Here is a 21,582-nt window from a genome sequence, read left to right on the forward strand (position 1 = left end):
AGAACTATTAAATTTTGGCTGCTTTTGAAACACAATAAAAATAAAATGAATTTTAGCTACATAGTGCAATTATTCAGTGGCACACTTTTGATGGTAAGAACTGCTTGTCAGCCATTGGATTCCTCTAAGGCTTGCTCTCGAAAGCGTTTCCAAGTAAGGACAGAGGTGCAGTGAGGTCCTTCTCCAGGGAGTGCCTCTTCCCAGAGTCAGCATGCCCACACAGTGCAGCTTTTGGTCTGTAGGGACAGGGCAGCAGGGATGAGGAGAGCTACGGCAAAACCTGAGGAGAATGTCCAGGAGGTGTACACTCTCCTCTGGGTCGCTACTGAAAATCTTCACATGAGTAGGTGCATTCTGATGCCCAGCGATGCCCAGGCTTTGCTCACTAGGTCCATTACCAGAAAGAGTTTATCCCGGAGACAGCCTACAGAAGGCAGGCTGGGGCGGGGATTGAGCGGTCTCCGGGGCGGAGCGTGTGTCCTGGGGGCGGGGTGGGCGGGGCCAGTCGTGAGCAGGCACTGCGGATCTGTTGCCCCGGCGGAGCCTACTTGGCCTGCCTGCGATGCGGTACTAACACCGCACGAAGTGTGTACAGATTCCCAGTCAGACAGCAGGAGGGACCTGGGAGCAGCGAAGGGTGAGTTTCCATGACGATAGGGATCGTGGTGGTGAAGGGCAAGGGCGAGGTCACTCCACACCCAGCCCGCCCTGGGAGTCCTTCCCAAGGAAGACTGCAGTCTTTCGGGCGGAGCTCCCTGAGAGGGGGCAGGCTCAGTCGAGCCTCAGGCCAGGCCTGAGGCAGGACTTCAGCATCCTAGGCTGGCACCTAGGAAATGGGTCATAAAGGATGGGTTGTCTTCCGGGAGGGTATTTTGGTACCCCTACAGCAAAGGCCGACCCGAGTCTATAGGCAGGGAGAAAAATATTAGTTCACATCCCCCTCCAACGGTCCCAAACACCAGACCCAGCCTACGAAACTCTGTCTTGGGCAAGCATCGTCCGGCCCCTTCCGCTGTGGCGAAGGAGTCACACAGCACTCTACACTTTTCTGCGCACGGGGGTTGGGGAGACTTCACGCAGTGAGAGCAAACGCGAGAAGGACCCCTGCCCCACGAAGAGTCCAAACCTGGCTTCCAGTCCTATTTTGGCAAGCCTCTTGCACTCTGGGCTTTGCCAGGAAGAGACTGCATGCCAAGTATCCCCTGCAAAAAAAAGACACCCTGGGTGAAGTTCTCTTTGTGTTTGGCATTCAAGGACTCTGGGACTTCCTGGTTTTCATTGATGTTGCCCGTTATTCCCCTTCTTTAGCTCTCTCCCGTTTTGCTTGCTTTTGGTCTTCTGTTGGAATGCTCCATATCCCACTCCCTCCTCCCATCTCCAGGTAACTGGAAATCAGTGACACCTACTGAGCTGGGAGGCTCTTGTGCCTGCCCCAGCCCAGCTGTCATTACAAATCTCTGTCATCGTCTGTGCAGGGATGCTTTATCTCTAGGAGGCCAAGAGCTCAGGCAGGGCTTCTGTGCCCTGCTTCTTCCCTGGCTTGAGCTGGATCCAGGACCAGCTGCTGACCTCCTGTTCACTCCGGCACTGCCCTCACGTCTCCGTCATGACCCATCTGCTCACAGTGTTCCTGGTGGCCCTGATGGGCCTGCCTGTGGGTAAGGTGGACAGAGGCTAGAGGGACCCGGTTGAAGCCTGACCCTGGGAAAAGGCAGGTGGAGAGAGGGCAGGCTGGCCAGAATTCTCTCGCCTTCTGGATGTCCTGATCTGGCCCCCAGTGGAAGTGGGAGGTTGCCTGGAGACAGCTGGGGTCTGACTGACAGGAAAAGGATTTCTTCCTGCTCTCTGATCCCCATCCTCATCCACAGCCCAGGCTCTGGAGTGCCACGTGTGTGCCTACAATGGAGACAACTGCTTCAAACCCATGCGCTGCCCAGCCATGGCCACCTACTGTATGACCACACGAACTTGTGAGTCTGGCATCCTGGAGGGAGGCTTCTACCTGCCCTGGTGGACAAGCTAAGATTGGGCTATCCAAGGTTCTGATCCTCTCACTGTAACCTTCTTGTGTCTGTCCCCTGCAGACTTCACCCCGTACCGGATGAAGGTGAGGAAGTCCTGTGTCCCCAGCTGCTTTGAAACCGTGTACGATGGATACTCCAAGCATGCATCTGCCACCTCCTGTTGCCAGTACTACCTCTGCAATGGTGCTGGCTTTGCTACCCCGGTGACCTTGGCCCTTGTCCCAGCACTCCTAGCTACCTTCTGGAGCTTGCTGTAAAGCTCGGTTCCCCAAGCCAGATCTACTCAAACGCAAAACTCTTAAAAACACAGTTTCCCCTTCTCTCCCATTTGCTCCACCCAACCCTCTTCCTTCTGAGACTCCTCAGCAACCATGAGGTCTCATGGCTACCTACGAAAGAACTGATGGCATCCAGATACCTCACTCCAAGGTCATTTGCAGAAGGCTGACATGTGGACCTGTAATGTGCCCACCCATGGGTGGGGCAGGCTGGGCTCCTCCTCTACCCAAGATCAGGGGCATCTGGGAGAGTTGTTTATGGAGGAGGGGTCATCACTCAAGTCAAGGAGCACTGATTTGATAGAATTAGTAACCAAACTCCACCTTCAGCACCCTGCCTCAGTCTACCCAGTAGAGGATGGATCTGCTAGAGGGGTGTGGGGAGCGGCAGAGAATAATGAGCTGGCTAGAAGCAGAGAATGACTCAGCAGGGCTGTCTCCCAAGTTCAGCGCGGCTTGCCAGAGCAAATGTGATGTGGAAGCCATGTGAGGCAGCCCTTTGTCATTTCCACTTATCAGAGGAACTCTGCCAGACCTGATGTTGGGATAGCCATTGGCTAAGGGTTCCTAGCAACGGCGTCATTTCCATAGGCCACTGAAATCCCTCCAGCCCCAGCTCAGCAGGCCCCTTGACCTCCACTAACAGTCCTTCATTCACACACCAGCTGCTGGCCCTTGAAGCTGGCAGGGACTTGGGGGCAGGTGACCCATGCTATTTTTTGTCTGGCCTGTGCACTGGCCAGTTATTCTGGGCATGGCAGGAAGGGATCAGACACAGGTCAGAGCAGGGCAGTAGGGTGACTGAGACAGGGAAGCAGACTTCAGCCAGTGGCTTCCCAGGTTCCGTAGGCAGCTCCTACATCCTTCAGTCTCTTGGTACATTCTCGGGAGACAAATATACAGGGAGCCAACCCAAGTGCTAAGGTGATGACTGCCTGTGAAGTCTATTGTGGCCACAGACTGCTGGGTACCAAGTCTCAGGAGAACCCAGCCCAGATTTAGGAGACACAGATCTGCCTTTCATTCAGTGTAGCTGTCCTTGGGAGCCTTACCATGCTCTCTAACTAGTACCTCAACTCACATGCCACTGAGGAACCCCCTAACACTGGCCCAGCCCAGGGGTCAGGATGCTGGCCAATGTCCATGTAGTGGGACTACCCATGAAGAGTCCTTGGGTCATCACATCACAAATGTTTTTTTCCAACCTCCCAGTGGTGGGAACTGGGGACACAAAGGTCCATCCTGGGGACCTTCTTCCTGGTTCTTGGCAGACCTGAGCTCTGTCTGCTGCTAGAGCTGATGTGGTTTTCCGCCTCAGTTTCCTCCTCCTGGGATAGGCCACTGGAGGATTTGAGAGGGTGGGGAGGGCATCCTGCTGATGGGCTCGCCGAGGTTCTCAGGAACAGGAACAGCGGGGCTTTATTACACAGGTGAATTGGGTGGGAACTGGCCTGGAGCTGAGGAGACACTGACTACGCAGAGGGAAGATGAGTCTCAAGGGAGGCCAGGAAAAGGGAGGGGGAGCGCACATGCACATGTGCACTCAGTGCAGGCAGTGGCTACAGAGCCCAAAAGGCAGCACTGGCTGTGGTGTCCCCTGAGGCCCAGGCAAGATGCTAGGAGGAAGCCAGTGCTGCCCCCACCTGAGCTCACATGGAACATGCACACCACCAGCAGCAGCAAGCATTGAGACTGACCTGTGGAAGCCATAGGGCACTGGCAAGGAGGGTCAGAGGCGGGCCCCTGACTCAGTGGGTGAGGCCCGGGAAACATTATTCTGCATGTGCAAGATCATTGTCCCCAGCTAGATGGCGTCCTCAGCCAAAACTGAGAGGAACCCCAGTTCAGGTCCTCCCTCCTACCACAAGGGGGTGGTGTGGAAGAGGCTTGATTATCCTTGGAGAAGCGCTGAGGGTACTGCAGAGCTGGGGGTCAGCTTCTTTCACCTGTGTCTGGACACCGACCAGATAGGCCCCACAGTGGCAACACTGCCACACAGCCCTACAAGAAGCCCTGTGCCTAGCTAGCACAGAGCCCCAAAAGGTGCTCAATTAATACAGGGCCAAGCCTGCCAGTGGGGGGATGCAGATTAGGGGAACAGACCCAGATGGCCTGTCCTGAATCCTGTCTGGGGTGGTGTGATGAACATCTGTCTAGCCCACTGCAGGTGGCTCTACACACTCCACAACGGTTCTGCAAAAGTGTATGAGGTGGTCATTACTGCGCCCCTCTCACAGGTAAAGGCACTGAGGCACTTCATTTTCCTGGGCCATTCATCTTTCCAGGACCAACACATTCAGCTATGGGTACTCCTCCAACAGCAGGGGGTTCTTTGAGGCTGGGCCCCCTGAAGATGATAGTGGCTTCATCAACCAGAGAATTTCAGAGTGCAGTGTTGTAGGAACCTATGAACCTGAAATGTCAGGACTGGAGGTTTGAGGGGCTGAGGGGTAGGTCAGGGGTGTCTGGCCCTGTGTGTGGAGACAGAGAGAGAGGGAACATGGGATGGGGTAGTAGAGAAAAGTGCAAAGGAACGTCAGTCTTTCTCAGGGCTGATGCTGTCAGGGACTAGGGCTCGAGCCTGTGAGTGTTCTCACACTGTGATAAACAGTGGCTCCTCAACACAGATGGTGTCCAGGATGGCCGGCAGTGGTTATCTAGAGTTGCAATCTAGAAGCTTCTTGGTAGTCGCTGGAGAGAGGCCGCTTGATGGGACAGCACCGAATGCGTGTGCTTCTGTGGGATGTGAGGAAGTTGGGTCAGTGCATGAAGCCAAAGCGTTCTTCAGAGCAGAGAGGGGTGGCTGGTCTAGTCCACCCGAGACAAGCTATCCAGTGAGAGCCATACTCTGCCACCGTCTCTGTGATTACCTTCCCCCAAAGCAGATGGGGACGGGATGCAGAGGCCCGTGTCTTCATCTTCTGCGGCAAGCACGTGAGTTCACATTCTGAAACTCTAGAAAGATTTCTAGGAGTGGGGTGTGCCTTTGCTTTGGTGCATGGTTACTTCCTGGCAAGCACCATGGCAACCCGCAGCACTGAGTGACCTGGGCTCCTCAAGCCATCTCATTGGTGAAATGACAGTGCCAGTACCCTCTCAGCTGGCTCTTGGAAGCCTGTGCATGGGGTCTGCACAGAGGAGGCCCCAAACTATGCATGGATGGACACATGATGCCTAGCACTTCCCTTGGTTGTGTCTCTGCCAACCCCAGGCTCTCACCCAGCAAGGAAATGAAATACACTTTTACGACACATCTCCCTCCCCCAGCCAGTTCCATCCACCTATACGCCAGGGCGGTCCCTTTCAATGTCTGTCCCCCATTGAATGAATAAACAAGTGAAAGACATGTGTCTCTCTTTCTCTCATTCCTTTCTGTCTCTATCCAGATTGCTTTGGTGGATCCTTCTGATCCCGAAGGTCTTTGATTCCTGTCCTTGTACCCAAGCTAGCCAAGACAAGGGAGGTATTAACAGAATACCTGGGGCTCACTAGAAGTCACCTCCATTCTGTAGAAAGAGGCAGACCCACCAGTTCCCATGCATGGACTGACAAGCCTCAGAGTATGCTGAGAAACTGGCTGGGAGACACCGGACTGGAACCCCCTACCTGCTACTTGTGCCTTGGTCTGGCTTTCTGATTCTTGATCCCACATTCTTGTTCATTAATACTCAGGAAGAGAGTCTGACTCTAGTAGCTCCTCTCTCAGTATCTCTGGCCCTTTGCCCTGTCCAACCCCTGGGTTGAGGGGATCCCATAAAGAATGGAGGTCAATCAAAGCCACCTGGACAGCCAGCATAGACACATGGGGTCTCTTGCCTGGCCTCAGCCCCTCTAGCCCAGCCTATTGACAGAATGACCTCTGCCCTTCAATTGCCTGCTTTTGTCTCTTTAGCCCAATCTGGGACCTTTTTAACACCAAAGGCTTTGCCTTCCTCTCCTACTGCCACTTGGTCCCATGCCAGTACAATCCCTTGATTGCTAACACTCACCCCTGATTACCAGTATCACGTGTACAGCCATGATTCTCCTGGCTCTCCTAGTCCTGGGAGGGACAGGACATGACCGAAGCCTGATTTAGCAGATGAGGAAACTGGTCCTTCAAAAGCCGGGCCACCATCCTCCATCCAGAAGGTGCTGCCGAGGAAGACATCCTAGTATCACCTGGCCCCAGCTCCGGTCTCACTTTCGAGTGGAGCAGAGGACTGCTTGCTATACTATGTCCTCTCTGCAGCTGCAGGGTGAGGTGGACTTGTACTGAGCTTCCAGCCTGCGCAAGACCTCCCTTGAAAGCCCTGGGCCTGATGTTTGGCACATCCCTACTCCATGGAGGAGGGAAGAAGGCTTGTGAAATTGTACCTGGCTCCCCAAGGCCACATAGCAACAAGCTCCGCCAGCTCCCATCTGAGCCAGGTTGCAAGTGACTCAGGGCTGGGAGCCAGCAGCAATGGGAGGTGAGGGTGGAGTAGGAGCCACAAGCAGGTATAAGGGGTGGCCAGGGAGTAAGCCTCATCCTCGACTCGGAGAACATGAGGATTCCCTTCTGGTTCCTTCTGGCCGTGGTCTTGAGCATGGAGCTAGGTGAGTCAGGAATATGGCTGCCTTCCCTACTGCCTCTACTTAGCTCTGTCCTTCCAGCCTAGGATACTGCTGACCCTTTGGGGTACCTCTTTCCTTTCTCCTCTCCCCATCCATGACCCAAAAACCCTCCCTATCTACAAGCCTCTGTCTTTTGCTGCTGGCTTTCATAGATCTCTAAGCTCTCTTCTCTGAACCCCACAACACTCAAGCTTCATGCTTCTCAGTTTGAAACCCAACCCTAGGCATCCCCGACTCCATAGCAACAACCTTCCACACTCACAAGCCAGGCACACCTCTGCTACTTTGCCTCCCTCCAGCCCCAGGGCCCCAACTGGTCTGTCTTCTGCAGCCACAACTCTCTCCTGACACGCTCTTACCTCCTTGTTTAGATTCTGTCTGTTCCACCTTCCCAGGGCAATTTCATCTAGTTGACATTCAGTTCCCTCAAACTTCTGTACCCTCCAGGCTAGATAGCTCCTGTAATGGGTGCCTTGATGCCAGTGCCTGCTGATGGCCTCCCAGGGACAGCCACAGATATCATTTCCTATTACTGGCCTTGCCATCCTTTAATGGAGTCCAAGTGGTTCCTATATCCAACCCTGATCAATACCTGAGCAAAGAAACAGTTGCCATCAGCAAACGGTGCTCCAGACTCAGCCAGCCCCAGTTCCCAGAAGCCTCACCTAGCAAACTCTTGGTTTCCATCATGGGTGGGAATGCTCGAGCATTTGGGGTCCACCTGAGCTGTGGGATAGGAGGTCCATGTGTACATCTCTGGCTAGAATTCACTCTTCTTGAACTGGGCCTAATGGGGACTCCCTGACCTGAGGAAGTCTGAACTGCTGACCACCTAATTGCTGCCCGGAGCCTTCAACACAGTCCATCTCCACTTTGATGGCCCTGAGCTCAAGGTTTAGAGACATTTGTCTCTGTCAGGGCTGAGGTTTCAGAGGGAGTGCTCAGCCATGGGCCAGTTGCCATCTTCATCTGAGCCAAGGCTCTAGTATCTCAGGAGCATCTGTGAGCCTGAGGCAAGTCTCTACACAGGGACCTCCCAGGCTCTTCCTTCATACCCACCCCTCGAGACAAAAGCCTCAAGCCTGGCCACTTCAAAGTTGGAGGGAGTCAGTCTCTCTCTGAGTATTCCATGTCCTACATCTTTGCTATATGCCTGTTCTGCCACCCATGGGTAATGCCGTAGACTCAGGGCTCAACATAGCCTGAGAAGGGTAGATTCCATCCTAAGCTGATCCCAGGGTGAGAAAATAAGACCAGGGAGAGAGTAAACTATTCCTTGGCAACACTGCAGTGGGATTGGACCCAGTGGAGTCTGCTGTCTTGAGGCTTGTTCTATTGTCCCTCTTACCTTCTCTAAAACCCTCTCTTGCCTAGAGAGAGAGGGTCTGTCCCTATGATCCTACCTCTGTTCCCAGAGCCAATTTCCTTCTGAGAGCTAAACCTTCCTGGCTTCCTTGAAGACACAAAGACCCCAAGAGGGACAGCCATTCTTTCTCTTCATGACACTGCTCCTGTCCCTGTCCTAGAGCTCATTTGATCCTTTATTCTTTGAACATCTCTTGAGCCTCATCGGTGAAGCAGGATCCAGTGTAACAGATGCTTGGGGGGAATTGGGAAGTGGGAAGGGACCTCCATTCACCCCCAAAACCCTAGTGAATAAGAGTAGGGAGACAGCCTTAAGTACGAACATAACAAGGCCAGCTCGTGATGGCTGTATCAAAGGAGGATCTCTATGCCAGAGCTGAGAGGCTCCCCAGGAGGAGATGGCCTGTGAGATGGGGCTTGATTATGCCATATGGATGATGGAAGGGTGAGCCTGGGCAAAGCTAGGAGGCATGGGAAGGAAGAGAAATGGAAGTTGATGCCAGTCCAATTCTCCCCAGCACCTTGCCTGTCCCTTTTGGTGCCCCAACCACTTGCCCCTCAATCAGCTGCTGTCTATACCTTTCGCTGTGCAGGGAACCCATGTTCAGTCTATTTAGCATCTTTAACATACAGAGGACAGCTACAGACTTCTTGGCTTCTGTTGCTACCTTTTTGTGCCCCTTGCAGGGTCTCAGCTATGGCTGCTTGATAAGGCCCAGTAAACAGTCAAGGCAAACGGTGGGGACCTTGCTGTGGTAGGGACTTGCTGTCTGTCCACCTGCTCTATAGTACATAGGATGAAAACCTCTGCGACTAGCCAGAATGGACCAGCAAACTTACATGTGAGGTCTGGTAGAGGTGTGACTGTAGTAGGAGCCCCAGGCAGGAGCCAGCTTCCTGTCCCAGACACTCCTTGATGGCCCAGGTAGGATGGGATTTCCCCTAGGAGCTTCCCTATTTGGTGTGTCAGCTCAGGACTTGTACAGAGCCCGTGTGCAGTAGCTTGACTGGAGTCATGGAGAATACCCAGGTCTGGGCATGGAATTTGGGACTTTGGAATCCAAGGAAGAAAGCTGAAGGAAGAGAGAGGGAGAAGGCTGCAGAGAAGACAGGGAGAGACAAGGAGACAGAAAAGGGAATCCAGAGAAAGCAAGAGAGAGCAGGGTAGGCTACCCACTGGCCTAACTGGGGATCCCTGGGCTGGATGCAAGACCTGTGATCTAGGATTTGCCAGGAATATGGCCGGTGGAACTCAGAAGGCTCCCACCCTCCGACTGCCTGGCTTTGCCCCAGATTCCTTGCCAACTGGATAAAGGTCCCATCATCTTAAGCCATAGAACAGAGAACCCCAGGGCTAGAACTACTTTTTTCTCAGTTACTTGGAGGTTAAGGAGGGCATGGCTAAAGTCCCAGCTCCCCATACCTCCCTCTCCCTGGTCTTCAGGAGCTGGAACCTCTCCTCCTCTTCTGCAGGAGGTCCACCTCTGCTCCTTCCAGCCCTTGGTACTCTAGGCTGGAACACAGACCAGCTGGCTCCAATGATCACTGTCTCTCACACAGTGGTAGGCTGAGCATCAGGGTTTCCCTTGGCCTTTCTTCCAAGGTCTCTCTCGAGGTGCAAGGCCCCTCAAGGGAGGCAGGGCTGCAGAGCTATGGGACCGGCTTGAGGATGGAAGCTGAGCGCTGGGTACCAGAGCAGGTGGCATCCTCTGCAGGAGTTGCTCACCGGCTGTCCCTGTCTCCTTCTGTCTGTAGCTATAACACAGGGCCTGCGATGTCACCTGTGCAAGGGATTTGGAGGATGCTCTGGACCGTCTCGCTGCCCATGGAGCTCCACCCACTGTGTCATCATTGCCACCCGTGAGTGTGATGGGAGGGATGGGCTGGACACACCCTTCTTGAACAGAGAGCTGGCTCACTGGGCAGGCAGAACCCAGAGCTCAGCAGATCAATAACACAGTAGGAATGTGTCTGGTAGCCTCTGCCTAGGATAGGGACCAGGTCGGGTCTTTCAGTCCTTGGAGATAGCCCTCAGTACAATGGCTGATGTGATAGAGGTTTGGGCAGCTCAGAGCTTCAGGAAGCACCATGGTTTCTCTCTTATCCCCCAGGGTCTCCCATCAGCTTTACAGATCTGCCTCTGGTGACGAAGATGTGCTACAGTGGCTGTCCTCATGTCTCCAGCTTGGACTTAGGTCCTCATGTATCCATCGCCTGCTGCCAGTCCAATCTCTGCAACAGGGACTGACCACACTCCTCCACTCCCAGCTGGCTCCACAGAACAATACCACGCCCCTTGGTCAGGCCTGGTTCTTGGAGATCACTCCAGCTTGGCTATCCCAGAGCCCCCCTCCCCCATTCACACTTCCTTGGGAGGTTCTGAATGAAGTCCTGTGTAAATCCACTGTGACACAAGCTTAAGATCCAATCTGCGGGTCACCCTCAGTGGCAACGAATCTCCCAATAAAAACTACCTGGGTCACATAGTTGGCCAATGGAAGCACCATATCAAGTATTAGGCTTGGCTATAGAGGGAATTGGATTCAGACAGTCCCTTATCCCCTCCCTGTCCCTTGTCAGTCATGGCCTCCTTGACCCAGGCTGTCTACCACAGCCCCACTGACCTTCTCTCTTCTATGAAGAGCCTGCCTATCTTCAGGTAGACACAGGGCCTGAAAGTCACAGGGGCCTGTAGATGGCTGATTCTGTTCTTGAGCAGGCTATGAGGAGGAGCTTAGTCTGTAGGCACTTGAAGAATGCCCTAACTTGAGGCTGGGGTACCTGAGTATTACCCTGATCTGATATGCAGAGGAGTATCCCAAAATTGAGATTAGGGGCCAAGGAGTACCCAGACCTGGGGCTGAGGGCTGGAGAGCACTCTAGCCTAGGGTTGAGGTCTGGGGAGCACTCTAACCTGGGACTGAGGGCTGGGGGAGCACTCTAACCTGGGGCTGAGGTCTGGGGAGCACTCTAACCTGGGGCTGAGGTCTGGGGAGCACTCTAATCTGGGGCTGAGAGCTGGGGAGCACTCTAGCCTGGGGCTGAGGGCTGGGGAGTGCTCTAGCCTGGGGTTGAGGGCTGGGGAGCACTCTAGCCTGGGGCTGAGAGCTGGGGAGCACTCTAGACTGGGCTGAGAGCATTTAAAGAACACCCTTGATCTGAGGTTTGGGGCACTTGAGGAGCACCCTAACCTGGGCTTGAAGGCTGAAGGGAACCCTGACCTGGGGCCAATGAGCACACTCACTCTGAATGAGATTCCAGAAGCATCCTACAGATATACAGTTGGACAGGTGGAGAAGAAGGCCTCTACAGAGAAGGAATGGTGTTAGCTGACCACAGACTTTTGGTGACCATCCACTTCTATTGTCAGGAGCTCTTGAGGAAACCTGCTATCTTCTTGGCCTTGTGTCTCTGGCACCTTGTCCCGTTCTGTCTTTCCTACCATCTCCTGGCCTGGTTTGCTTTGCCTGTGTCTCCCAGAAAGTTGTCCACACCCTGTGTGACCCTGGGCAGAAACTCTGCCTCCAGGTACCCATCAGGAATCTGCAATGAGAAAGCTGTGCCCTGGGGCGGTTGAATAGCACTGCCCAGACAACATATCCACTCACCTTAGTATGGACACGGGGAATTAAATGCCTAGAATTTGTGCCCAGTAAATATTTAATTTCCAGTTCCCAACCAGGCCTGGGGATAAGTTTCTGGCTCCTGGTTTCTGAAGACCAGAAGCACATCACAGTTGATACCTGCCAGAAAAAACAGACAGGCTCTGCCCTGGGCTTGCTTGTCCTCAGCTTGGCAAAGTTCTCACAAAAATAAACACTCGTCAAAGGTGACGCCCAAGAGAAGGGCGATGACCAAGCAGAGAGAAACTGACAGAAAGCTGGAGCCTCAGCATCAGGCAAACCATGGAAAAGAAGTAGCTTGTGCTAGCAGTGCCCAAATGAATAACAGTGTTGCTCAGGGCATTGGGGAAGGACAGCCAGCTGCTGTACTAGCACCCAAAGGAAGAAGAGATGGGTCCAGACCTCTCTCACCAGGTCAAAAGACACAAAGTAAAACCAAAGTCCTGTTGCTTGTTTTGAGAACTGGTCCCACTGTATATAGTCCAAGCTGTCCTCTAGCTTCCTGTGTGGCTGAAAAAGAGATTTCTTAAATGCTAGCCCATTCAGAAGATAAAAAGGCCTCAAAGTTTACTCTAATCCCATGATTAGATTAATCGGACAATTAAACTCAGGGCTATGGCATGACCCAGAAGTGGTGCCCCAGGCATATACACAAGTAGAAACTGGCCCACAGTTGCTCAGGGCAGGGCTATTCACACACAGCAGCCACAGGGTGGAAACCCACATACGCATCCCCATGAGTGAACACATACACTATGACCTGTTCAGGCTATGAAATCCCAGTCACCCATCTACAGGAGTAAGGTCCTGACCTACACTTTTGCAGGGCTGACCCTTCAAATGGTACAGAGTACTTTGTTCTCTAGGACTCTGCATGAAGTGACAGGGGTTTAGGGAAGACTGGAAACAGACGAGGGCGACACACCAGGCAGGAGGGAACAGCCAACGTATGCCCTTCTACTGTACCATTCAGTATCTCTGGTCATCAAAATGCTTGTACATTTCTTGGGCCACTGTAAACGTCAGAGTCTACAGGAGTAGAGTGTGTGTTTGGGGTTGTCAGAGCACTTCAGTAGGAACATGTCATACAGAGGCTGTGGCAGGGAGAAAGGCAAATGGGGAAGTGTGCACAAGCTTCTTAGGCATAGCGGTCTATGGGTCTTAGGCATGGTGGTCAGAGCTCGGCAGCTGTGGTTGGAGGAAGAGGCACTGTTGTGATGTCCAGTGTACTTTGTCTGAACTGCTGCAGTTACAGAAATCTGCATGTCACGTGTTGCGCATGCAAAGCACAGGGTGTGTGCAGAGCAAAGAATCTCTGGCAAGGTTCCTGAGGAAACCATTGTCCCAGGCAGGTAGGCAGGAGCCTGCCCAGCGCCACTTCCTTCCTGTGTCTAGTTTTACTGGGTCTGTCAAGAAAGTCCACATCCTGGGATCATCAACTTTCAGGATTTTGGGTCAGCCAGCAAGCGTTCCCACAGTGGGCTTCAGCTGGTCCTTCTCCAGGTCAATGCAACTCAGGTACCAGCCATGTGTGGCCCACATGAGACCCTACAGGTTGAGGGCTCTGTCCCCAAGGCTATTCCCACCTCATATCCTTTGCTCACTGTCTTTCCATTTAGTGTTTTGGCATCTTTGGTCTTTTTTTTTTTAAGATTTATTTATTTATTATGTATACAGTGTTCTGCCTTCATGTACACCTGCAGGCCAGAAGAGAGCATCAGATCTCATTATAGATGGTTATGAGCCACCATGTGGTTGCTGGGAATCAAACTCGGGACCTCTGGAAGAGCAACCAGTGCTCTCAACCTCTGAGCCATCTCTCTGGCCCTTTGGTCATGTCCTTGATTTTTATTTTTTTCGAGACAGGGTTTCTCTGTGTAGCCCTGGCTGTCCTGGAACTCACTATGTAGACCAGGCTGGCCTCGAACTCAGAAATCCACCTGCCTCTGCCTCCCAAGTGCTGGGATTAAAAGCATGCGCCACCACTGCCCAGCTCCGTGTTCTTGATTTTTAAAAAATAGTTAAAACTGTCACCTGATTTCTTGGGGTCCACTAAGGAGCGGCAGGGCCCCAATGCCTTCCCAAGAAACCCAGAACCTCCTGTGTTAAGCAACCCAGAGACTGAGAGTCCCATCCCTTTGGGGTTTTAAAGAGGTTTCATTATGTGGGCATGATTGGTTACATCATTGGCCACTGGTGATCAGCTCAGCTTTCAGTCCCTCTCCTGTCCTCAGAGGAGACTTGGGGTGTGGATCAAAATCCCCACCCATCAATTGTGTTAGTATCTCTTAGGTGATCGGCCCCATCCTGGAACTACCGAGGGGCATCCATCTACCTGTCTGTCATTCATCAACTTATAAAAGACACTCAGGAGCTTTTAGGAGCTGCGTGTCAAGAAACCTGGCTGAAGACCAAGGGTGTCTTTCACAATGCCACGGGAATGGAGGGATGGTACATTAGCTAGGATCATGGGCTTCCTTTCTGAGACAATGGGACACGGCAACCCAACTAGTGGTGTTTGCAGATGTCTGCGGCTATGCCAAAACTGTTGAGTTTGGGAGGGCCATCTTCCCACACACCCACTTCAGCATGTCAGTTTGTAGCCCTAGATGGCCTTGAACTCACAGCTATCATTTCTCACACAAATGCAGGGATTACAGGTGGGTAGCACCACACTCAGCGAATGATACACTTTGAAATGTGTGAGCTGCCAGGTATGTAAGATGTAGCCAATAATGCTTCTGAAAATTAGAAAGAAAGAAAAATAACTAGGCTGTGGTGGTGCACGCCTTCAATTCTAGAACTCAGGAGGCAGAGACAGGTAGATCTCTGAATTCAAGGCTTGCCTGGTCTGCAAATTGAGTTCAGGACAGGACAGGGAGACATAGAGAAACAACCACAACAAAAGATAAAGGTAATCGAGATGCAAAATCGAGAGTCATAAATTACTTTAAAAGAATCTATTAAATAATACACATGGAAGCTTCCTAGGACTTGGGAGACTGGAACTGAAGGGTCAGGCCAGCCTGGGTTTCGTAGGGTGACTTGGGAGAGGGGACTATTAACAAAATTGAAAGACAGAAGACCAAGAAGGAAATATTTGTCCCATATGCCAAGAAGTGCACCACCCTCCACGTGTACCCACTGGGCAGTGCCACAGGAAATGGTCAGAGGACACGCACAGGGAGGCCAAAGAAAGAGGGGTGCTGAGAGGGTGACAAAGCAGAGGCTCGTCACCCTTATTAATCAAGGCTATGACACATCTAAGAGCACCCGATGGGAGGTGCAGTGGGTGGGGCCTGTGGGAGGGGTGTGGCCTCCACTGCTCCATGGAAGATGATTGGCAGACTCTGAAGTATCCCCAGTGTTTGCTGGATGCTGCTTCTGTAGATGCCTTTGTCCCCTGTCCAACCCAGTTAATGTCCACTTCTGGTCATGGCCATGTGAGGTGACTGATTTGCAAAATCAGAGGTCTCAAGGCAGACTTTCAAGAGAGGGACAGTCTGGGGGGCTGAAGTGTGGTTTGGGAATCTGAGGCCAGAGGCCGGAGTGTGGAGTGATCTTTAATGGTTTCTTCTGAGTACTTCATAAGTCCTTTGGGAGAGGCTCGAGTTAAACCACAATAACTGCCACGTTTATACCGTCCTGGAAGCCTCCAGGAAAAGTTGCACTATGGTAGTAAGGACTAGGGTGGTTTATGATTGCAGGGACAGTGAACCTGCAGGAGGGGTGTTTCCAGTTCCCCTGGGGCCCTTCTAGAAACATCCCTTAGATGTCTGATTGGCCAGTGCAAAGGGTGGATATGGATAAGATATCTACTGCCCCCCTTTCAGGATGAAACTGTGAATGTCAGTGTCAGGTCCAGAGGATGGTGCACAGAGGCTCATGCCCAGCAGCATCCTATTGGAAAGATCCTGGAGGAACAGAGCACAATGGCTCCTTCCCAGAGCACCATCCTTGATCCTGTTGGAGAGCGTACTTCCTTTTCAGTGTGGGAATATTTAAAAGCCACTTGTTTGCTCTCCTGGATGCTCCTGTGGAGGGGACAGAAGAGTCGGAGCCCAAGGAAAGATGATATACCCTTGGGCCTTCCTGGAGTCAGCAGAGCCTGGCTGGCTATGGGGGGAGCAGCGTATGGCTACCTGGGGAGAAAGGTGTGTGGGTATTGTTCCCACAAGGGACCATTCTGAGTTAAAGTTGAGGCCAGGGCATCTGTCCACAAAGCAGCGGTACTCACAGGGTACGGATGGTCCTGGAGGATGGTGTAAGAGGACAAAGGAAGAGCCACAGACAGGGGAGATAGAGACAGGACTTTCCTGAACTTGAGAGAGCATCCATTCAAACCTTCCTCCATAGGCTGTCCTGGGCACAGGGTGGCAAGCAGTGTACCCTTTCCCAGACATCCAGAGACAGGTCTCTGCTGCTGATTTCCATTACCTTGAGAGACAAAGACAAGAGTCAGTGCAGGGTCCCCGCTTCATGGGCTCCTCCCTGTCCACCACAGCATGGTACAGCCCATCTCATTCGTGCTGCAGACACAGAGGGAAGGGGTCTAGACATGTTCTGGGGAAGATCTCCCCTGCAGAGTCCCAGTGTGCCCAGAAAAACAGTAGCTGTGCAGTGTGAGAGGGGCTGAAAGGTGGGATCTGACCCCTGTACCCAGCTCTAGCGTGACTTCCCAATGTCAGCAGCCCCAGAGGAGAAGCTGCAATGCCCTAGGAGAGTAGCAGTGCTAGAGAAATCCTCCATAGTCCTCCTCTGCCCAGACACCCATAAGTGCTGACCCCTCCCAGTATAGCCTGATGAATGTCATGATTACAGGCAAGAATCCCATACCCAATTGTTGTTATTTTTATTCACTTTCAGTCTTTAAGAATTATCTAGCCTGAAGGGTTTAGTGTTTTATACTAAGTATTTAAGTTGTTAACACTAATATTAATGAACAGTGACCCATGTGCTACAGCTTTCTACACCATTGTCTGGGGACTTGTTTGGTTTTGTGGAACTCTCTGTTGCAATCCTAAATTATCAATAAAGGTTTTCATTTAAAAAAAATATACTGACTCCTGATTCTTATCACCATGCTTTCTTCCTGGTTATACTCTGAGACCTGATCTTGTTCACACTTCGGGCCCTCACCATGGTCACACACGGAGACCTGATCCTGGTCATAGTCTGAGGTTTGGTTCCAATCATATTCTGAGTCCTGATCCTGGTAACACTCTAAGCTCCGACTCTCTTATATTCTGAGTCTTGATCAGGTTACACTCTGAGCCTTGACCCTAGTCACACACTAAGCTCTGATCCAAAGGTTTCTGGAATTGGGAAGGGAAGGATGTGGACCTCTCAGAGCAGAGGCCTCCCAGACAGAGCCAGCCCAGACCCTGGCGAGGGTACATTCCTCCCTGACCCAAGACGTGAACTTCCCAGGTACCACTTGGGTGGGTGTTAATTCTAGGAGTGATACTTAGGGGGTCGGGCATATTCCAGGGGGTGAGGCAGAGTTGGAGGCCCTGGGCTCAAGGACAGGAAGGAGCTGAGCTGAGTTGGGTGTGGTGGAGAGATCGGGTTTGACCAAAGGACACACATGGGTGTGAAGTGGGGCTGTCTAATCCAGTTAACCTCAGCACATCCGTCCCCACAGCTGTGTGGTCACGGCCATTCGTGGTGAATGATTTGCAAAATCAGACAGGCTCGGGATGCCACCCGGCTTGCTAGGTGACCTTGTCTTAGTCAATTAACTTCTCAGAACCTAGTTTCTTTATCCACTCTAAAATTAATTAGTGCTCTGTCCCTCCAGAACTGTCACAAGGAAAAATACAATTGGCAGGCTGAGCGTCTGACTCATGCCAGGCTAGGAAAGCCCTGGGAAGTACAGAGGCTGGTCCAGAGCCTAGGCAAATGAGGACTTCCCGTGCGGGGTGAAGCCAGACCCCAGTGGAGCTCCAGAGGGCAGAGGCAAGAGTGGACATACCTTGCTGGGGGCATAGCAAGAACAAAGCCTGAGTAGGAATAAGGTTGGGGATGCTAGACAAAGAGACACCTGGGAAGCCCAGCAGCAGTGTGGTCTTTACCACTAGCAGAGTCAGGCAGGTAGATGTGCCCCCACCCCTACATGTCTCAGCGGGGACAAGCTACTCTAGGAAGATACCTGTGGGAAATCAGGACAAGCCAGGTGCTGCCAGGTCATGGGGATCCCTGTCGTGGCATTCTGTCTAGGGCAAGGACACTACACTCTACACACACACACACACACACACACACAGAGAGAGAGAGAGAGAGAGACAGACAGACAGACAGACAGACAGACAGACAGACAAACCTGATGCTATGGTAACCCCCACCCATAAAATTATGTTTGTTGCTACTTCGTAACTGTAATTTTGCTACTGTTATGAATCATAATGTAAGTATATATTTTTAAGATAGAGGATTGCCAAAGGGGTCAAGACCCACAGGTTTCGAATTGCTGTCCCTACCCCTTGACCTTCAGTGGAGAGAGGAAGGAGGAGGTGGAGGGGCCCAGGAAAGTCCTGCCTAAGATCAGCCTATGAGCCATTGGAGACCAAGGTGTGCAGACAAGCCGAGAGTGGATGGCCCTCCAGGAAACATGAAACAGTGTCCCCCAAAGCAACCCTGGGCCTCCCCAGCTCACCCATCCTCCAAAACACCTTCCTGTTGATCAAGCAAGTTCTGTCTTTGTTCCTTAGGCCTTTGAGTAAACTCTGGGCTGGTTGTCAGTGGCAATTTGGCACACCCCACCTTCCCCCTGACCACTTCAGAGGAGCTGGGAGGTGCGAGATCATCTTGGAAAGATTCCATCCGAGAGCTGTCCGGTCATGGCTCTGGAGAAGGCCACAAGGTAAAGGCTCTTTACCACAGCTGGGAAAGTGCAGGAGAGCCCAGGTCCCATTGTCCCATTCTGTGCTGCCTGAAGACCCCTGACCTGTCCCGGAAGGAGGAATCTGGAAGATTTTCTTGGCTAGGAGTTGTAGGGTGGTGTGGAAGGGTCCCCAGTGGGAAAAAAAAGACTCCCCACAACCTATGGGGAGGAGAGGGGCCTGGGAAGGGTGGAACAGCAGCTTTGAAGGGTGGAGCTCGAACAGTCTGAGAGGGCTGGGTAGGGTCTGAGGGAGCCCCAGGGAGCCCTGGGGAATGGGGTGTGGGTGAGGAAGCAGGGCAGGCCCTCCAGAAATCTGATCCTCCTCTAATCTGCTTAGCCAACCGGTCAGACCACCGCTGTAGGCATTTCCCCACCAGGCAGGCCTGAGTGAGGACCTCGACCATGCAGGGGACCTGGATGGTGCTGTTGGCACTGATATTGGGCACCTTCGGGGAGCTTGGTGAGCACGGGGGAGCACGGGAGCGGCCCCAGGACTGTTCTCAGAGAGAGTTTCTCATGGGGGAGCTTCAGAGAGGGAGAACGCTGAGCCAGGACTGGCCAGGAGGGCAGAAAGCCGGCACCAAAGCCCTAGGTGCCAGCGGCGAGCCTCAGGATACTGGTGTGTTTGCTAGTGCAAGCCATTCAGCAGGAGAAGATGGGAGATCTCGGATGCTGGGGCAGATGGCCTGGGAATCTGGATATGATGGAGACGTAGTTGGGGAAAGGACATCCAGAAATGTCCAGAGACAGAGTGAGACAAACAAATGGCGACATGATGTTGACTGTCAGCCCGTTATGTGCTCAGTGGTGAGGGCTCAAGCCAGGCTGTTCCATACAGTTCTTGGAGAGGTTGACTAGACCAGAGGCAGAGGCCCTACCAGGTCACTGTCTGTGTGGGGTTGGGGGAGGGGTGACTTCCCTGTGTGTCTGAATTGCTTGGAGACAAGCTAGGCTTACTGGGGCTTCTGGGATTGGGTCTGGAATGCTAGCAAGACTGTACAGTGCCTTCTAGCCAGGCTCTACACCTGCAGCCCTCCCCTCAGGGAAGACACCTTTGCCAAGCTGGTACCTGTGAACTCCTCTGTGCAGCTCCCACCCAGTGTTCCAAGGACCTGCTTGCCTGACCCCACGACAGGCAGCACTTTCAGCAGAAGGGCAGTTGGTGATGAGGAAGTGCAAGGGCGTCTGCTCAAACTGACCTGCAGTTGTGGTGTGCATGTGAATGTACGTGTGTGTGTGTGTGTGTGTGTGTGTGTGTGTGTGTGTGTGTGTTTTGATGATCATTCCAAATCAGCTGTCCCCATCCTGATCCCAGGCTGAGCCCACTGTTCCAGGGGCACATTCTGTAAGACCCTGGTTCAATGGTCATGTTGTCTCCCCTGAGCTTGGTTAGTGGGCATCTTGTCCCTGGCTAGTGTCCTTGTCTTCTGAGACTAAGCCTCCATGGCAGAGCAGGACATTGGGCGCAGACATTTTGGGCTTTTGAGACAGGAAGGCCTATTCACTGCCCTCTTATCCCTCCTCTCCTAGCTATGGCCTTACAGTGCTACACCTGTGCGGATCCTGTGAGTGCATCCAACTGTGTCACCACCACCCACTGCCACATCAATGAAACCATGTGCAAGACTACGCTCTACTCCCGGGAGATTGGTCAGTAGCATCTGCATGGGACGGAACTGGGATTCCCGGTTCTGACCACGGATCCCTGACCATCTGTGTCCCCACACAGCCTGCACCATCATTCCACCATTTCTGCCAAGAGACTTTCTGTCCAGGCCATTAGCCCCCCCTCCTTCCCCCTCTCCCCTCATCATGGGAGGCCCCTGAAGTTTTTCTGAAGTCCTTGTAAAGGACTGGCTGTCTTACAACTTGTGTTTTACATTTTATATTACATACAAATCCTCCCACAGACCAATTCGAGATGCCTTAGGTGTCCCTTGTACATCAAAGGCTTCAGTGGTCCTGGAGAAAGGGGAATCTAGGCTAGTGGGGTGGTTGATCCCAGAGTGGGTGGCCGCTGAGCTCGGGGCAAAGAGGCAGTAAAGGAATGGTCCTTCAGGTTGACACTTTGTGCATCCTACAGTTTTCCCTTTCCTGGGGGACTCCACGGTGACCAAGTCCTGCGCCAGCAAGTGTGAGCCTTCAGATGTGGATGGCATTGGGCAAACCCGGCCAGTGTCCTGCTGCAATTCTGACCTATGCAACGTGGATGGGGCACCCAGCCTGGGCAGTCCTGGTGGCCTGCTCCTTGCCTTGGCACTTCTCTTTCTCTTGGGTGTCCTGCTGTAAAGCCATGGCCATCTAGCTCTGCTCCCTTGTCCCTGACATCCCAGGTCCCTAATGCCTAGAAGAAATACAATGGCCACCTGCATCGGTCTCCTGAGTCTCATTTCTGGGTACTGATCTGCCTTGTGGGCAGGGAGAGGGGCATCCATGCTACATCTCTGACTCCAACCCTATCTCAGTGAGTCTCTCCTGTCTCCTTAAGTTTCGTATCATAAGCAAAGACAGTCCCCAGGTTTGGGACACCATGCAGACCAGGAGATTGCTGCCTTCTAGCTCTTAGGACCTGTAGGGAGCCTGGTAAGTGGGCAGAGGCGGGGCTAGAGGAGAAGCTCACTGGGAAAGGCTCCCCTCTCCTGCTGGAACCGCGCTCTCTCCATCATGGGTGCAGGCTGTGTGGCGACCTGCATACAACTTGGCTGACCCTCTGGTCCTAGACTAGTGTGCCATGACCAAGTGCCGTTAAGGACACCCCATGCCCGGAGAAGAGGAAAGTGAAGACAGGAGGTTCCATGTCCTTCAGACGTGGG

General features: G+C 52.7%; 3 protein-coding genes across 4 annotated transcripts; all 3 read left to right on the forward strand.

The window, feature by feature from the left end:
• Window positions 1–497: 497 nt before the first annotated feature.
• Window positions 498–5,648, forward strand: Lynx1 (Ly6/neurotoxin 1). Its single transcript, XM_021183689.3, has 4 exons — window positions 498–637; window positions 1,476–1,658; window positions 1,869–1,970; window positions 2,085–5,648. Exons 2-4 carry the CDS (start codon window positions 1,607–1,609, stop codon window positions 2,279–2,281), a joined length of 351 nt encoding a protein of 116 aa, XP_021039348.1. The 5' UTR covers window positions 498–637; window positions 1,476–1,606; the 3' UTR covers window positions 2,282–5,648.
• Window positions 5,649–6,322: 674 nt separating this feature from the next.
• Slurp2 (secreted LY6/PLAUR domain containing 2) lies at window positions 6,323–10,762 on the forward strand. The gene is made up of 3 exons (XM_021183690.2): window positions 6,323–6,880; window positions 10,019–10,123; window positions 10,375–10,762. The coding sequence occupies exons 1-3, from the start codon at window positions 6,829–6,831 to the stop codon at window positions 10,509–10,511; spliced, it is 294 nt and encodes a 97-aa protein (XP_021039349.1). The 5' UTR covers window positions 6,323–6,828; the 3' UTR covers window positions 10,512–10,762.
• Window positions 10,763–17,173: 6,411 nt separating this feature from the next.
• Window positions 17,174–21,140, forward strand: Lypd2 (LY6/PLAUR domain containing 2). 2 transcript variants are annotated; one of them, XM_021184316.2, is made up of 5 exons: window positions 17,195–17,316; window positions 18,597–18,748; window positions 19,107–19,229; window positions 20,300–20,419; window positions 20,853–21,140. In XM_021184316.2, exons 3-5 carry the CDS (start codon window positions 19,172–19,174, stop codon window positions 21,056–21,058), a joined length of 384 nt encoding a protein of 127 aa, XP_021039975.1. In that variant the 5' UTR covers window positions 17,195–17,316; window positions 18,597–18,748; window positions 19,107–19,171; the 3' UTR covers window positions 21,059–21,140. The 2 variants fall into 2 exon arrangements, with proteins under 2 accessions (XP_085687751.1, XP_021039975.1); XM_085831625.1 differs by lacking the exon at window positions 19,107–19,229 and having other exon boundaries at window positions 17,174–17,316.
• The last annotated feature ends 442 nt before the right edge of the window (window positions 21,141–21,582 follow it).

This window comes from Mus caroli, unplaced genomic scaffold (assembly GCF_978045245.1).
Source record: "Mus caroli unplaced genomic scaffold, Mus_caroli_1 scaffold_16, whole genome shotgun sequence".
Taxonomy (NCBI): Eukaryota; Metazoa; Chordata; class Mammalia; order Rodentia; family Muridae; genus Mus; species Mus caroli.

Excerpts from the sequence above, each read along its gene's own strand:
- Slurp2 (XM_021183690.2), top strand. The coding sequence starts at position 6,829 with ATGAGGATTCCCTTCTGGTTCCTTCTGGCCGTGGTCTTGAGCATGGAG. Across the intron at positions 6,881-10,018 it reads GGTCTTGAGCATGGAGCTAG|CTATAACACAGGGCCTGCGA; the intron begins GTGAGTCAGGAA and ends TTCTGTCTGTAG. Across the intron at positions 10,124-10,374 it reads CTGTGTCATCATTGCCACCC|GGTCTCCCATCAGCTTTACA; the intron begins GTGAGTGTGATG and ends CTTATCCCCCAG.
- Lypd2 (XM_085831625.1), top strand. The coding sequence starts at position 17,222 with ATGTGGACCTCTCAGAGCAGAGGCCTCCCAGACAGAGCCAGCCCAGAC. Across the intron at positions 18,749-20,299 it reads GCTCTGGAGAAGGCCACAAG|CTATGGCCTTACAGTGCTAC; the intron begins GTAAAGGCTCTT and ends CTCCTCTCCTAG. Across the intron at positions 20,420-20,852 it reads GCTCTACTCCCGGGAGATTG|TTTTCCCTTTCCTGGGGGAC; the intron begins GTCAGTAGCATC and ends TGCATCCTACAG.
- Lynx1 (XM_021183689.3), top strand. The coding sequence starts at position 1,607 with ATGACCCATCTGCTCACAGTGTTCCTGGTGGCCCTGATGGGCCTGCCT. Across the intron at positions 1,659-1,868 it reads CCTGATGGGCCTGCCTGTGG|CCCAGGCTCTGGAGTGCCAC; the intron begins GTAAGGTGGACA and ends CCTCATCCACAG. Across the intron at positions 1,971-2,084 it reads CTGTATGACCACACGAACTT|ACTTCACCCCGTACCGGATG; the intron begins GTGAGTCTGGCA and ends TGTCCCCTGCAG.